This window comes from Cicer arietinum, chromosome 2 (genome assembly GCF_000331145.2).
Source record: "Cicer arietinum cultivar CDC Frontier isolate Library 1 chromosome 2, Cicar.CDCFrontier_v2.0, whole genome shotgun sequence".
NCBI lineage: Eukaryota > Viridiplantae > Streptophyta > Magnoliopsida > Fabales > Fabaceae > Cicer > Cicer arietinum.
In genome coordinates, this window is record NC_021161.2 from 6,807,211 (window position 1) to 6,825,119 (window position 17,909).

Below are 17,909 nucleotides of genomic sequence, written 5' to 3' on the forward strand. Positions count from 1 at the left end.
TGGTTTTCTTGATTGGCTTCCTTTCTTTTTCAGAAACTTTTTGAATTTTCTGACCAACGTACCTATCTCAGGCTCTTTATCAGATTCACTTTCTGAATCATCAGTATCTGGTTCAGATTTCTCTTTGTGAGTTTGAGCCTTCAGTGAAAGTCCTTTTCTTTTCCTATTAGATTGTTCTGACTCATCTAATCTGTGCAGTTCCATATCATGCTCCCTGAGCTTTCCAAATAGTGTGGCAACAGTCATATTTGCAAGGTCCTTTGATTCAGCAATGACAGTGATCTTGGGTTGCCATTCTCTTGTCAAGCACCTCATTACTTTTCCTATTTTTTGCTCATTGTCCATAATTTTTCCTAGAGCATGTAGATTGTTGATGATGTGAGTGAACCTTGTCTGCAAGTCATTGATTGACTCATCCTTCTTCATGTTGAAAAGTTCATATTCATGCATTAGAGTATTTGTTCTGGCCCTTTTGACATCTGTTGTGCCTTCATGAGTTTCCTGAAGTGTATCCCACATTTCCTTTGCAGTTTTGCAGTTTGACACCCTGAAAAATTCATCAGCACTTAAGGCAGAGGTTATTATATTCTTGGCCTTTGCATTATAGCCAACTTTCTTTTTGTCATCATCAGACCAATCAGCTATTGGTTTGATGATGATGGATGATCCCTCAGTGCCTGCAAATTTAGGCACATAGGGACCATTTTCCACTGCCTCTAAGAAGTCAAGCCCACATGCCTCTAGAAAGATGAGCATCCTCTCTTTCCAGTACATGTAGTCTGACCCATTAAAGGCAGGGGGTCTGGTTAAAGATGCCCCTTCACCCAGAAAATCAATATAAGTCATTTTCTTTTTGAGAACTAGTCTAAAAGATCAGACTCTTGATGCCAATTGTTGGTTATATGACTTCTATTTTTAGGAAATTTTGTACAATGTTATCAACAAGATTATCTAATTCTTTCCTAAGTGATGAATTAATATCAAAACCAACTTGTTTAATATTAATTCCTATTTTAACAGTAAAAGGTTCAAACAGTTTATTCACAACGGAAGTTTATAATCACATGAAAGATCAATATTAAAAGTAAAGAGAGATAGGAAATAATGCACCAGGAGATTTTTATACTGGTTCGGCTATCACTTTGATAACCTACATCCAGTCCTGAAATCTACAATAGATTTCAACCTTTCACTAGAATGATTTGAGAAATGTTTTTACAGATTTTTCCAGTGTCACAGCCTATCCATCCAACTCACAATCACTTCTATCACAATACCAACCTATCCCTAAGAGTTACTCGTCAAACTCTAACGAGATCAGGCTGAGGCTTCTTTTAGATAACCACAAGTATCCTAAAAGCTAACCACCAGTGTACACTACTGGATTTCCAAAACTTCAATTACAGAAATTGTTCTTTCACAAAGAATTAAAGAATACTAAGAAAATTTGACTCAATCACAATGCAAGATCTCACACAAAAGTATTAGCCAATGAGTATTTGTGTGTTGTAACAATTTTTCTCTCAAGATGTTTTTCAGTCTTCTGTGTTTATGAAAAAGTGTTATGATTGTTATTCAAAAGTTATGAAAAAATTGTGATTGATTCAATTTATATATTTTCAGAAAAACAACATATAAATCGATTTCGTAATCGATTTTATTAAAGTTTAAAACCAGCTTAATCGATTACCTAATCGATTATCGCGTGTCTTGTTTTTCTTGAATCTTGAAAATATATGAACTAATCGATTTCCCAATCGATTCCTTTAATGCACTTATCAGAGATTGATACTCAGTTTGTATTAGAATCGATTGACTAATCGATTATACTTGTTTTGTTCAAACATTGAGATCAAAACAACCGATTACTCATTCTATTCAAATATTAACATAACCGATTTGGCAATGTGCTAAATACTCCTTGTAACTTAGACAATTTACTCCAATCGATTCGTCAATCGACTTGGCTGGTCACAATGACTAAGGTGTTTTACTCCAATCGATTTGCCAATCAATTTGGCTGGTCACAGTGACTATGTCTTATTCCAATCGATTTGCCAATCGATTTGGCTGGTTACAGTAGCTTAGCTATTTAGTTAAAATCGATATGCCAATCGATTACGCAATATGTTCCTGATAAATGATTAACCAGTTCATTCTTTCAATCGATTACCTAATCGATTGATGCAAAGCTTGCAACACAAGAAACATCTATCAATCAATTATCTAATCGATTAGTGCAAAGCTTGCAACTTAAGAAATTTATTTCAATTGATTGTCCAATCGGTTTCGTTGATCACAGAACACATGTCTGATGAAAAAGTATTTTCATAATCGATTTTCCAATCGATTGTTCAGTATGAGTTTGGTTCTGTGAATCACAAAATCGATTACTCAATTGATGTGCAAATCGATTGTCCAATTGATTTGTTTAAACACAGAACACATGTTTTGATAAAACCTTTAAGTAATTGATTTCCCAATCGATTAACTTAGTGAAATCTTCATTCTGTGAGTCTGACAATCAATTGTTCAATTGATTGATCAATTGATTTATTACTTAATTGATTAAAACTCATTTTATAATTTCATTGACAAATACTATATGAGAACTCATTATGATTAAGTCTACCTAATTGACTCTATTAACACTAAACATTCTTGTACATCAGTCTTCAAGCCTTGTATGACATCATCCATCTTTGCTTGAGTGCTTGAGTTCCATGTTTTGTCCAAGTGTGTAGTGTTTGATTATTTGCCTGAAATGTTTCTCAATTCAAATCATTAGATCAATCAAATAATTCATATGTATTGTATGTTTGGGAATTAAATCAAAAACATGATTAGAAAAGCATATGTCTTACATAAACTTTTAATTATATATTGATCGTGTATCAAAATATAAACAAAAAATAATTAAAAAAATTAATATATATTTAATCTAAATTTTAAATTAAATACGTCTATTTTTTTTTTTTACTTATTTTTATTATAATATAGAACATAATGGTAAGCTATAAGCATACTCAAAACATCCATAAAGGTGGTACTTCAACTATTCAACACTAAAATTATTCACTTTTTAGTGATTCATTTAATTTTTAATATATTTAATTTTTTGAGGTGGGGTCGAAAGGATTAAATGTTTATTAGAGACTAACATGTGAGTGTCTTCATAGATTATTTGATTAAATAAGGTTTAGATCCCTATAAATATAATATATTTTTAATTATTTTGGTTTTTTTTTTAAAATGATCTTAAAAATATTTTTTATCAATAAATTTGATCTTTACTTTTAAGACGACGTATTGTATTAATCAAATTTTTGAATAATTTTTTATCAGAATATTTAACACATTATAAGAATTACCACTATACATTTGCTTGAATTTTTTAATAAAAAATAAATTAAATATAAATTTGTAAGGACTAAAAGTTTTAAAAAATCATATTTAATTCATTATTTAAAAAAATAAAATAAACTTTTGTGAAAGACATTATTATAATTTTCTAAACATAAATCCAAAAAATCATCTAAAAATTCAGACCATACAGAAAACTATTTTTGTAGTTCAACTAAAATAAGGTAATTAAAACTGCAATTAAACCTAAAAAATATTCAGAGACCCAAATAAAAAATTTAAAAGGAGTAAAAGCAATTTTCTTTTTAATTTAACTCTAGTTTATTTTCACCAAACAAATGAAGACTCAAATGATTGTATCTTATTATATAATGATGTAATTTGTTTATTTACTAAAATATTTCAATAAATATTTACATTAAAACATATGCTCCAATAATTGTATACGACTTTTAACATCTAATTATACTCTCAAAAATAGCATAGACAAGTAGTCTTAAAATGAAAATTCAAAGAGAAAGTTTTATCCAAAATGTATCAGACATTTTTCTTTAAAGCATTGATGAAGAAAGATGAATTAGATAGATATTATTGTTGTGGCAGAACCATTTTCAACGCCTACAATTTTTTTTTTTATTTGTATTTTACTTTTTTATGAATACAACGCCTAGAATCTTTACGTATCAGTTACAATCTGCCACGAAATGGCCCCACACAAGAATCTGCGACCGTCCAAAAATATATAAAATCCGGAAAAGAAAAAAAAAAGTCCAATGCAAAGAAAGCATCGAAATATTCTTGTTTATTTTTCTAGCATTGAAATTTTCTTGTTTATTTTATAGAAAATATTTAGTGTCGGAGTCCAAATTAAGAAAAAATTTCAGAATCATTATGACATGCTTATATTCTATATAAAATATAATAATTAATAATGCATATACTTTAATGATCATTTAGAAAATACCTATGTTTAAATATTAGATCCACTTTTTACATAATTCTTTTTATAAGATATTTTTTAAAATTTTAATTACATTTCTTTATTGATATAATTTTAATTATATTATATATTTTTAATGATAAATTTAATTTATATACATTATCAGTATAAAAAATTTTAAATTATCAATTAAGTATAATTGTTAAATCATAAATAATTTTTTATTTTTGTCATAATTATTAATAAAATTACTAGTCATAATTAATCAACAGTAAAAATCTGAGTTTGAATTCGATATTATCTATCTTTTGTATTTAATGTGTGTAAGTGTAATTAATAGGTTATTCAAAAAAAAATATTATAATAAAAATATGTATATGATTATTAACTTAAGCTATAATGATTTATCAAATTTATAATTTTATCAAATAATCACAAATATCTAAGTTTTTTCCTAAAAAATATTAACTAATTTTCTTTTAAAGATAAATTTGTTAAATAATAAATTTTTTAAATTATCATACTTTAATAAACAGAATTCTATATTTAAGGAAGAAGATAATAATACTAATTGGAGTTGGTTTGATAAGTCTTTTGTTGTTGTTGACAAAAGGTTGCTTCTTTGGTAGCTTTGTTTGACAATATAAAGATCATTTGTGTCGGTATCTGAATCTCTACTCTCTTTCTGTTACTTGGGTCTCTTCTCAAATCTCAATTTACTTTTCTTATTTCTTCTATTTGTTTTTTAAATCGTGCTTATTTTTTATTATTATTTTATTATGTCATTCTCATACTTGTTTTTGTATATAATTATATCTTTTTAATGTATGTATTCTTCATTGCAGTTGTTTATATGCTTTGCTTGATTTTCCTCTACAAGACTCAAACTTTCATTTCTGTTTTGATTCAAAGGTGAGTGTATCTCAACTATATCATTTCTTATAATTCCAAATGGTTTTTTCTTCTTCTTTCATTTATAGTGTTTTCTCTTGGAACTATGATTATTTCTTTGTATGCTTGTTTAAATCTTTGATTCAAATTGTCACAATTTTGTTTTCAAGCTCTCAACTTCTCTGTTTCTCTGTTTATTATTCTATTGAGATTCCATTATCTCAAATTCAAACTCTTTTGTTTGGGTAGACGAGACGGTAAATACCTCTAGAAACTCATACACTCAACTGCAAGATTATGTGTTCGAACTCGGGATATGTTGCCCCACTTAACAATTTCAGTATTTACCAGTTGAACTATGACTTAACAACGACTCAAATTCAACGTTTGACCGTCAAGGATTGCAATTTTTATTTTTGCACTTTTCTTCAAAAGGGTTATTAAATCTTCTTTCTTTTTAATAATTCTCTTATAAATTCTATACATTTTTTTTTGTTGAAAAAAATTGAACTTTCCAAAGGGTAATCAATTATGATTTTTTCTCTCTCAATTGTGTCATCAAGATTTTCTACTTTGTCAGCACCACCACTGACACATTACCACTCACACATTGATTACATTCAATTAATTTATTTTCAGAAATTATTATCGGGATCAACATGTCAGTGTCCTTTCTGGTGTTTGTGTGACTATTTGTGATTCATATGTCCTTGTTAATATTGCATGTAAAATCAAAACATAAATTTCAAACATGTTTTTTATTCACATGCAGAAAGTGATGGCCTTAAAGACATTTGAATTGTTGAAAGGGTGTGCAACTCATGAAGAGATAATGAAAGTTCTTGCAGGAGTGGCTATTGATTTAGGAGATGTTATTGATGATGTGAGTGTTGTGGAAGTGAATCCCTTAAAGGGTGCAATGACAAATGAGGTTTTTGAGGTGAATTGGCCAACAAAAAGTGATTCTCATCTTAGAAGGGTTTTGGTTAGATTATATGGAGAAGGTGTTGAGGTTTTCTTCAATAGGGATGATGAAATCAAAACTTTTGAGTGTATGTCAAAGAATGGACAAGGTCCGCGCCTTCTTGGTCGGTTCACCACCGGTCGAGTTGAAGAGTTCATTCATGCCCGGGTATGTGATTAGGTTTTTTGTCTTTTCCTAAATAAGTTAAGAGTTGTTATAGTCTGATAGAAGAGACTAGACTGGTGAAACAGAATTTCGATTATGTTGAAATAGACATCCACATTTAGAGTTGAATGGTCGACATGAATAAATGTCTTATTAATAAAACAAAAATATGTTGTTTTTTTTAAAAAAAGTAAATAAAAATCTGTGTTTTTCTATTTTTATCAGTAAACTCTAGTTTTTCTGTTCAGATAATTTAATTAAATTAATAAAGTGTGGTTTAGTGTTTTGATCTGTAGATTAAAAAACAAAAGTCTTGTATTTTTTTCTTCTTCTGATTAATTAGTTCTAATAGTAAAGTGTGATTAACTTTTTCTTGTGTAAATCTTTAACAAGTTGAAATAAAATGGAATTTTAAGTGAAAGAAAAAAATAGAAAAGATATTTTTGGAGATAATTAATCTTTGGCAAGTAAATGTTATGATTAATCAAGTTTCTGCAATGATTTCATTAGGTAATTTTGAAGTCTCAGATCTTTCTTTTCCATTGTGCTTTATTATTTTAGTCCCTAAAGCTTTTCTTTGGTTCTTCTCTTTTATATTTTATATATTCTCTTTCTCTCTCTAACTTTGGAGAAATGGAAGATTAGCCTTTTCAGTTAGTGGCACTTTAGAAATATTTAAGAAGCATCTTTTAGAAATTTTATTGAATGGATGATATAGTTATTAAAAATAGAAGTCACCCTAAAAAAGAATTAATTAAAACATGCCTATCTTTGAAAGGCATCTGGAATTATATATTAAGCATAAAGCTAAAGGTAACATGTGTAGTGTTTATTTATTCCATTATCTATTTTATTTCATTGATGGTCTTTGGAAAATATTGTAATGTATTCCTTGTGCAATCAATGAGTTGCCTTTATTTATATATAAAAGACTTTTATTCATCGACAAAGTCGGTGGATACTTCGCAGCAAAAACATGGTTACAAAAAAAAAAAGATGAGTTGTGGAAGAACTCATACTTTACAAACTCATAATAGACATTTTTCTTCGCTATTTATCAATGATTAGTTAGTAGACCCTACAAATGTTAAAAAAAATTGCTGTCTATCTCTGAAACCATTACAGATGTAACTAACATTAGAGAATCAAGTTCATGTTCCTTTTCAATTTCTTGTGGATCAAAATAAATTCAAAGTTGTTGAACATTGAAGATGACAAAGTGATAATTGTTTCCAATTTTCCGCTTCTTTTAGACACTTTCAGCCGCTGACCTCCGCGACCGTGAAATATCGTCTTTGATAGCATCAAAGATGAAAGAGTTTCATAATCTTCATATGCCTGGTCCAAAGAAGGCTCAAATTTGGCCGAGAATGAGGTAATAGATCACACTCAGACCAATCTTCAAAATAAAAAATTCTAATGCTTTACATAATTATATATGCTTTCCACATTTTACTAGGAAGTGGCTTAATCATGCAAAAAGTTTGTGCTCTCAAAAGGATATCAACAATTTTGGGTTGGACAATCTAGATGCTGAAATAAACATGCTGGGGGAATTGTTATCAGAAGGATATCAAGATATTGGTTTTTGCCACAATGATCTACAATATGGTAACATTATGATAGACGAAGAGACAAGATCAGTCACTTTAATTGTAAGTTATCTTTCGAAAATGTGCATATTTATATATTATTTGTGGTTCGAGGATCATTGAGAGCAACAAACAGACTAATGACCTAAACAACCAAGAGACCAAGGTTCAAAACCCTGGTAGGTTAGGTTAGTTTTCAGGGTTTGAACTCTGAACCTTCTTGTTAGTACTTTTTTGGTGTTCCTCGACTCACCAACCGAACTGCCTGTTAGGGACTGTTTTATTTTGACGTGGTCTTCATTTTTCTATTTTATATATTCCAACAGAAAAGTTAGTAACCATGCAAAGTTTCGTATCAGATTATGGTCTTTTCATTTTTCATCGGTCATATCCTTTTTATAAACTTACCTTTCATTACAATTGTTTCTACTTATGAATGATATAGGATTACGAGTATGCGAGTTACAATCCTGTTGCATACGACCTTGCAAATCATTTCTGTGAAATGGCGGCGAATTACCATAGTGACACACCTCATGTTCTTGACTACAGTAAATATCCTGGTAATGTAATTACCGACAAATTTTACAACCTCTATTACATTTATGTTCAATGAGAATCTGAGATCAATCTCAAATGTATTGCTGCTGAGACACCAACTTGTTTTATGGTATACCAGATCTCGATGAACGTCGAAGGTTTATTTATACATACTTGAGTTCAGAAGGTTAGTCCATTTCCATGACAAATTCAATCTGACAATCGAGTATCCTGCCTTAGATGATTTGAACTTGAAATCAGATTTACTGCAGCCAGATGAATCCTACATTCACGCATTCGGAAAATCAATGACCGTTCAATTGAGCTCAGACAACTCTAAACCCTAAGTTTGATCTTAATCGAACAGTCATCGATGTCTGACTGCGTAAAAGCAAGGATCCCTGACTGCAGGGAATCCGGATCCGCGGAACTTGCATTCATCTTTTTAATTTACCCTCAATTTATGTGCTGATTTTTCCAAGTTGTTTATTGCACTCTTTAAACTAACTAAAGTTAGATCACATTCAAGCTTTCAAAATGATGTTATAAAATTTAAAGCATATTTTCAAAAATGTTGAATTGGAAACTTGCAAACAGGCAAAATGCCAAGTGATGCTGAAGTGGAGCAGTTAGTGAATGCTGCAGAGAAATACACTCTCGCAAACCATCTTTTTTGGGGCTTGTGGGGACTTATTTCAGTAAGTTTAATCTTTATACTTTCATAGTTACTCTAAAACTTACTTCTGTCAACTTAATGCATGTTATCAGTATCTTATGATACATGCGAGTTGTATCTCGATTCAGTACAAAACTGAACTTAATCGATATGAATCTCTACTATGTATGCAAGCCCGGTCCAAGGGCCAAGCAGTCCGAGCTAGGGCTTTAGGCCTAAAAATTGACTCAAAAAGAGACCTAAAATAATTCAACTTAGTTACGAATATATGATATGATAGATTAGTCATAGATGTCCACTTAGGCCAGTTGATCGAGATTAGGGCCCTGTATTTGTCCTGACCCAAGTTCGAATTTTGATGCAACAAAACTTGATTCTTTTATAAGCCTTGTGTTATTTTTATTTTAAAAGGTCCCACTATAACATTTGTTTTAGGTCTCTAAACATGTTTGGCCAGTTCTATATGTATCTATTTTGGACATGAGTCCTATCTTGACTTGTATTAATTATGATGAATCTCGATTTGCTCTAATACTGCTGACATAGTGTAATTAGCCTCTTTTTTTTGTCAACTTTGTATATCCAATCACTTTTCTTTTGTTGTTTCATAACTTGAACCTTTAATTATTTTGAGATATATATATATATATATATATTCATCTGTAAGAACCTTGAATTATTTAGAGGTATATATATATATATATAATTTTGCTATGTCACTTATTTTCATCTATAATGTTTGTTACGATTCATGATTTGAATCTCGATTTGATAAGCATAGTTAAGTATTGTGTTGCTTTGTGTGTTGCAGAGTTATGTAAATACAATTGAGTTTGACTACAAGGAGTATTCAAGGCAGAGGTTTCAGCAATATTGGTTAAAGAAGCCTACTTTATTGACATGATTGCTTCTCATGTGTTTCTTAGTAAAGTTTAGTTTGGTATATTAATTAATAATATCGAGAGGCATGATATGATATGCCGTAAATCTGTAAATAATATATATAACTTAAAATGTGTGATGGATTTGACTATCTCTACAAAAAAATATAAATATCTTTAATTTGTAATCCCTCTCATTTTGGATTGAGTCGAGGGATAAAATTTAGTATCGCTAGTTATGTCGTTTCATTTGCAAGAAAATTTTATATTTTATTGGAATTAAAAAATATTTAATAAATTAAATGGTGCATCAAAGCATAGAGAAAGATCTAACAAACTCATCACCTTGATTTGATATGATTAATACATCTTATCTTTTCTTTTAATTTCTCTTTCTCAAATCAAGACAAAGAATATTAGGTTTATTGTACATTTAGTTATTTTATTTTTATCAATTTTTGAAGTCGATTTCTCTATTTTAAAATCAAACAGTTTTTGTCTCTTATTTTAATTTTTTAATTAATAAGTAACGACGTAACATGTTTTAAATAATATAATACGATGATATAGAATGATTGATATATGTGTAATTGCAATAAAATTCTATAAAAACATAGCTTTCAACTCCATAAATTTATTTTAGTAATTTAATTAATGACATATGAATAATTAATACATCTAAATAGTTTTATATTATGAAATTATATGGTACATTATTTAAGATATATCAAATCATTATTTTTTTAGTTCAAATTTTTTTAAAATAGGGGATCAATTATGTGACAATAATGCCACTTGTTAATTAAACAAATGTGTTAGGTAATGCTTGTTTTTGTTTGTTTGTCTGTAGAAGAAATAGTAAAAAAAAACTAGTACACAATTACAAAGTCATGGATTCGAATCCGAAACATGATATACAACATAACAATATTAACATTTGTCAGTTGAATTATATCTTACGGATAATTCTTGCTTTATCAATAAAATGTTTCCCTTATGCATACAGCTATTCAAAGTTCCTTAAACGAGACTTCAATTCCCCCTATTATATTATATCATGTGAAAAATAATCATTTGTAATGCATCCTAAATTCAAGTTCAACATATTCATATAAAACTTAAGGAAAATGTACAATGCATAACTTGTTCTATTCGAATGGTTATTACATCTCAAATGTTTGGTTTGGTTGGAAGAGTAGGCTATTGATGATTACTGAAAACAATTTATATTATTGACACTAATTTTGGCAATGCTATTTTACCTTAAAATTTTACGGAGAAGACCTATATGAAATAAATTTTTAATCCAACAAGTTTTGTAAAATATGTATCCAACAAAGTTATTGCGCGGTATAAAGTGTATCTAATAAATTTATTGTGCGGTATAAAGTGTTACACAGGTGTAATTTGATCTCTGTTCTAGCAACGTGTTTACGATTAATTACAACTTTTAAGGTTTACTTTCACGGTACGCTACCTATTTAAACTGAAAGAGATACCATGGAGCGAAGACTATCGATGACAGAGTTGATCACAGAATGAGAACCACTGGTAGCAGCAAATGTAAGATGTTTAGGAGCTTCAGCTCTATCAAAATAAAATGCACCTGATACCAACTTCTCCTTTGGTTGTAATGCCAACCATATAATTGTGTCTGCACCTTCTTCACTTGTTCTAAGCTTTCCTGAAAGCCTGCAATTATTATTTTTTACAACGGCTATGTTAATAATTAGTATTGTTAATATTGTTAGTATGACAATCTATAATTAATTGACTAAGTATATAACCAATAGGACTCTGTCAATTGTTTACTTTTCTTTGTGTTTGAAGGTAAATAAATTTGGAGGTTAAATAACTTTTTAATTCATGTAATAGACTTGTTTTGGTCACAGCACCTACAAAAAAGATTGGTTTGAAAAATAGGAGCATTTGCTTCAAATTGTTTCTCATTGTTTTGATTCTAGTTCTAGTAATATTTAGTCTATGTTTAATTAGTTCTTATCATATGTGGACTATTTTAATTTTAGTCCTTAAAATATAATATCAATTTTATTTTATTCAACTTGGACTAAATATTACAAAGAATAAATCAAGACAACAATAGAGATATGTAAGGAACTTTGTTGCACAGACACTTCGAATTAAAGACGTGTCCGGTGTCTAACACCAACACTTCGATTACACTCAATTAATTCATTTTCTCTTATTACTACCGGTGTCGATGTGTCAATGTTACGTCTGGTATCCTCGTAGGTAAGGACAAGCATTACTTACGATTTTGAGAAGCTTGGCAAACTTTTTGCAACTCCAGGAGTGTCAGCCCAACCTGGATGCATTGAGTAAAATCCTATCCCTTTATTGTTATATATCTCGGCCCACTTTTCTGTTAGTGCAACCTGCCATTTTCAAATATATATCATAAAACAAACAAAAATTAAAGACAGATCACTCTAGTAATCTCTTTAAAATGTCTCCTATCCTCTATTCAAGAAATAAGGATTCTCAAATATGTGAAATGCAAAGGCTTCTCAATTTAAAGAAATTGGGTTTATCGCTTCTTAGATTTGTTGCTTAGGGGGAATCTTGAGGTTAGTTCCCTGTCTGTGCAAATTTCTACACAACCTCAAACAGTCTCCTAAGACTTGGTTTAACAGATTAACAATGTTGTTCATCAATTGATATGACTTAAAGTGAGGCAGATTACCTGATATTTTATCACTATTTGGTCACATTGTATTTACTAGTTTGTGTATGTTGACTACATTGTCATTAAAGGCATTGATCATTATGGTATTACTAATATAAAACAACATAGTAACCACTTCAAAAAGTTTATCATAATTTAGAATCATCAATATAACTGACCTGAACACGCTTGTTTCGAGCATACTGTTCAGTCCCGTTAAAGTTGCTCTCAGAATACTGGTACAGACAACAGCATAAATTATACAGAAATCTTATAAATGATTGAGTTAGCTGAAATGTTCACAACACAGTTACCTGTAGATCTCTGATCAAGGGAGTACTATACATTCCACCAGAAGAAACTGTAATGACACGTGCATCGGGCGAAGTTTTCTCCAGTAATGGTACCATCAATTCAGTCATTGTGTAAGTGCCTAATACATTGACAGCAAAGTTCAACTCAAACCTGGAATAGAATAGGTAAAATTAAAATCAGGTAGAGTTGGCAAAAAATGTATTTCCACATTAAACAAAAAGACTCACCCCTCTGATGTGGTCTCTCGACTTTGCTCAATCAAGCCAGCATTATTAACCTTGATGCAAAAAAAAAATTCCATATTAGATTTTATTCAAGAGAATAAATTGCCTAAAATTATCATATCAGCAGTTCAATTTTTACCAGAATCACGGTGAGCTACCGCGATGCTGAAAAATCTACCGTGATATCAAAGATAACCATAAGCTTCATTTGAATTGACTTATGAATAGCTTATCTATTGACATAAGCACTTGACAGATTGTGAAAACTGTTTGTAACATGTCTATAAATTTTTTCCAGCTAATTTCAATGAGTTCTCTAGATAATTTATTAAAACAACTTATAGCTTATATGAAAACAATTAGACCATATTTTCACTTTGACTATAGAAATAGTGTAATAACTTATATATAAGCGCTTAGTTAAGCTATTTATCCAAACAAGCCCATGATAAATTGTAGTTTCTTGAAATAAAATAGTATCCATAAGCAATCTACAAATGTCCCCTAAATATTTTTAGTAAAGTTACCAGCAATTTCAACCATGCAGTGAAGTATTATATTATCACACAATATGATTTACAATTTACCAACACATGTACTGGCACATTGTTCTTAGAAAACCTTGAAGCAAGTGACTTGATATCCATGACAGATGACAGATCACAAATCTGCAAAAAAAGGATTAGCTATTCATGTGCTATCACAAATGACATTTTTACTATTTCCAATTTAACTAAATTGTGGAAAGTTACATAAAGCTTATATTCAATACACGAAATTAGGAAAGTCTAATGTTTTGATGATTAAAAAATAAGATTGGTGCCTACATAACAGGAGAAAAAAAGAGAAGACAATACCTCCAAATATACATTTTGATTTCCAGTTTTAGATTGAATTTGAGAAAGAGCAGCCTCTCCTCTCTCCTTATTACGACATACAAGATAGACGGTTGCACCACTGGAAAAAAATCATTAACCAAAGATATTAGAGTCCGTTTGTTACAAATTATTTTGTAAAATAATCACATAATCACTATTGAAAGTTTTTATCTGTTTCACTTACCACTTTTTGAAAAAATAATAATCTGAAAAAAAATCTAAAAATAGCTTCAAATGAAAAGTTGTTTTTAGGGTCCATTTATTACAGATTTTAAAATAAGTGATTTTGACATTCAATAATTTAGTGATTTTCATTACAGTTGACAAAAACAAAACAGCTTCTGCTTTTTCAAAAATCTCAGACAAATAATCGCTAATTGTATGTGAAAATAATTGTTTTTACAGATTATAACAAAAAACAAAGATGAGAGAAAAATGAAAACCGGTGTGCAAGACCCTCAGCTGTTGCATAGCCAATTCCGGAGTTAGCTCCCGTAACAATGCAATTCTTCCCTGGTATTTTTGTTTCTATTTCCTCTGCTTTGAATTTCTTAGAATGATCACTGGGAAAGTTTAGAATTATACATCAGCCATCAATAAAGCCAAATAACAACAGCACTAACATAAATCTGTGTATAGACACAATAAATAGCAGTTATCTACATTCATTTTCTATTATTTTGTTTTTCAATTTCGAAATATCATGAGACCAAGTCCAGTCACAGACACAAATCAGTAAGCTCCTCGACGTAAAAAATTTAAGAAACAAACCCAATTAAAATGATTATTTCAACACAGTAAAAGTTGATGCTGGATAAACCAACACAACAAACAAATAAACTTACCTTCACTCAGAAAAGGGAAGGAATTTTGGATTTGTTTTGCATCAACGGTCAACCTATATAAGTAACACCAATGTTGTGAGCTAAGCTAACCATTATGAATTGGAGGGACAACTATAATTCAACTCATATAATAGTATTAATTCTTGGAATTGGGTTCTGGCCACTCAATCCAAAAATTTCATGGGAGGATAGCTCGCCTCAGACCCTGCTCCCACTTATAACCACTATTTTAGCCATATCACTAATCAACGTGAAATCTCCGACTGACTTCCTATGGCCAAGGACTGAATATTTGGAGCGTGAGATTTGGAAGAGCAACACACTTATTTAAGGTTGGAGGACCTCCAACCTCGGAAGCTAACTCATAGGAGGACTTCCCCCTCATAATTACTATTTTGGTTGTGTCACTAATCAATGTAAGATCTCCAATAAATCCCCTCAAACCCTCAACCAGACACCTAGAGCATGAAGTTTGGAGGACTTGTAATCTATGAGTCCCAACAACAAATTTATGAGACTTTGATATCGTTTTAGAACTTAAGTTTAAGCATAAAGTTTTAGAACTTAAGTTTAAGCATAAAATTTTAGAACTTAAGTTTAAGCATAAAGTTTTAGAACTTAAGTTTAAGCATAACTTAACCGCAAAAGCTAGTCACTGGGAATTATTTCCCCAACTACTATTTGAATCATATCACACATCATTAGTGACCTAACCCTTCCTTGCCTCTTTAATATGCAATGTTGTCTAAGGTACAAGGAGTTAAGCAAGTTGAACTTACAACTAATTGCCAAGGAATATACTTGTTATCACTTGACTTAAGTAAGTTGAACTTACAACGTGTGCGTTTAGTTCTACGGTGACAAAAATTGATTTTAGTTAAAAGTGAGTTGAATGTAAAGTAGTTTATGTCTGGAATGGATACATTTACTTAAAAGTGATTCGAACAATAAATTTGAGTGTAAAAATCATGTTTGGATTCAAAAGTTATAAATCTTAGCTTCAATAGAATGAGTTCCATCCGAAGACATTCAAACATGTAAAAATCAATTCTACAGCTCCATAATCAATTTTGAGGCATCCAAAAGTGAAACTATGTATAAGTCTAATCACTTTTATTTCCTATAGTAATTTAAAATACAAAGATATGGTTAGATGAGAAGCCATTGATTGAAACTAAATGAATTCCTATAGTTTAAATCTAGTATGAATAATTATGATTTAATATGAGCAACATTATATCATTTAAGAACAAATAATGAATATAATATAATTGAATGAAAATGAAAATGAAAGAAGAATGTTACATACAGAAAAGCAGGTTTCGTGAAATTGAGATAACCATAGAGACCAAAAGCAGTTTGTCTCCATGTCTGTTGAAATGAAAATACAGTATGGTTAAAGGAATGAATTGCAGGAAATTAGAGAGAGTGAGAGAGAGATGATGAATGACCTTGAGAAGAAACATAGCGAGAGAGAGAGCTGTTGAAATGGAGAAGGAGAAGTGAAGCTGAAGTTGCAATTGGAATTGCAGTCTTCCACTTTTCATTTCATCTTCCAACCGCAATTTTCTCAAACGCGCGTTCCAGGTTTGGAAAATTATACTATAGGCTACGTAGCAGGGATTACCACCGCTCTTTTTTTTTTTCCTTTATTTCTTTCTATATACTCATTGCATAAAACTTTTGATTATTGTATAATGATTATAAAAAAAATAAATTCATTATGAAATTCTTCATTTTCTCTCAAAGTAAATATAAAATTATTAAAAATTTATAATCTTCTCGTTTTTTTTTTAATTGTGGAAATCTAACACATTATTTGACCCGAAAAATCAATTATAAAAAAGTTAAATATATTTATAAGTATAATTTAAATAATAAAAATTATTAAAAATTATTAAAATATTTGATATATTAAGATGTATATTCGAACATGTGATACATCTCTTTTTTGTATTTAATGAATATGAATTTTATCTTTAGACTATTCAAAATTAAAAAAAAAAAAAATTGTATACAAATAGGGGAGTCTGATAATTTTTTAATGTATTTTTATGAATGAGTGAATGCTAAATATTATAGTAAAATAATAAATTTGAAAGCAACGCAAATAATATAGAATTACTTTCAAGGTAGAACTAAAATAAAATAATTAATATTAAAAAAATATAAAACTATGATTTTAGAATAATTTTTTAAAGATTTAAATCGAATAAAATGATAAATGTTTGAGTAATTGTACATTGTATTTTTTTCTTTTTTTGTAGAAAATATAATAAATACCACTATAGTTAATTTACATAATTTATGAGGTTTTAAATTCGAAATTAAGACGTCTAACCTAAAATATAAGATTTGTCAATTGATATAAAATAAACTAGAGTTTTAAGTAGACATTACACTCATTTAGTTCTCTATATATACACACTTTTAACAATAAATAAAAATTACATTTACAAAAAAATTAATGATATTACTACTACCTAACTGCATGAATGTTATGGATTGGATGAAACTCTTTCACAAGATTTGGTTGGACCAGCTCCGGAGGTCGACCATCCTTAATGAGTTTCTTAGCTTGAAACTGTTCCTGTACAATTCTTTCAAAGCTCACCAATGATAAAGGACCAAATTTTATTTTGGTTTCAAACATAAAAAATAAAATAAATCTTTAAAGGAATTTTAGTGGTTATTCAGATGTTTTTGCTGTTAGTTGAATGTGTGATAGTAGGATATAATCGGTAATTTCATTTGTTTTTGGATAAATTGTTACAATCAAGTTAATTTGAAGATTTCAGAAGTTTAAAAAAAATTAAGTTAGCTTGAAGAACAATAATTTATAAATAATTGACAATTTATAATAACATCATATAACAAAGACTTATGAGTATCTCATAAGTTGATAATCTTTCGTCACAACTTTTGCTTACAAATGTTTGGTGAACATGT

At 29.6% G+C, this 17,909-nt stretch overlaps 2 protein-coding genes across 5 annotated transcripts; one reads left to right on the forward strand and one right to left on the reverse strand.

Moving 5' to 3' along the window:
• Positions 1-4,910: 4,910 nt before the first annotated feature.
• On the forward strand, positions 4,911-10,220 carry LOC101501439 (probable choline kinase 1). 3 transcript variants are annotated; one of them, XM_004489859.4, is made up of 9 exons: positions 4,911-4,999; positions 5,149-5,215; positions 5,967-6,326; positions 7,577-7,698; positions 7,783-7,978; positions 8,361-8,478; positions 8,595-8,642; positions 9,053-9,153; positions 9,943-10,220. In XM_004489859.4, exons 3-9 carry the CDS (start codon positions 5,973-5,975, stop codon positions 10,033-10,035), a joined length of 1,032 nt encoding a protein of 343 aa, XP_004489916.1. In that variant the 5' UTR covers positions 4,911-4,999; positions 5,149-5,215; positions 5,967-5,972; the 3' UTR covers positions 10,036-10,220. The 3 variants fall into 3 exon arrangements, with proteins under 3 accessions (XP_004489916.1, XP_012568247.1, XP_012568246.1); XM_012712793.3 differs by having other exon boundaries at positions 4,912-4,961; XM_012712792.3 differs by having other exon boundaries at positions 4,943-4,965.
• A 1,150-nt stretch (positions 10,221-11,370) lies between these two features.
• On the reverse strand, positions 11,371-16,619 carry LOC101501754 (uncharacterized). Of its 2 annotated transcripts, XM_012712791.3 has the most exons (10): positions 16,412-16,619; positions 16,270-16,331; positions 14,559-14,678; positions 14,095-14,194; positions 13,825-13,905; positions 13,241-13,290; positions 13,013-13,163; positions 12,878-12,934; positions 12,287-12,408; positions 11,371-11,704 (listed from the first exon to the last, which is right to left on the reverse strand). In XM_012712791.3, the coding sequence occupies exons 1-10, from the start codon at positions 16,505-16,507 to the stop codon at positions 11,494-11,496; spliced, it is 1,050 nt and encodes a 349-aa protein (XP_012568245.1). In that variant the 5' UTR covers positions 16,508-16,619; the 3' UTR covers positions 11,371-11,493. The 2 variants fall into 2 exon arrangements, with proteins under 2 accessions (XP_012568245.1, XP_073220991.1); XM_073364890.1 differs by lacking the exon at positions 13,825-13,905 and having other exon boundaries at positions 16,412-16,595.
• Between the last annotated feature and the right edge of the window lie 1,290 nt (positions 16,620-17,909).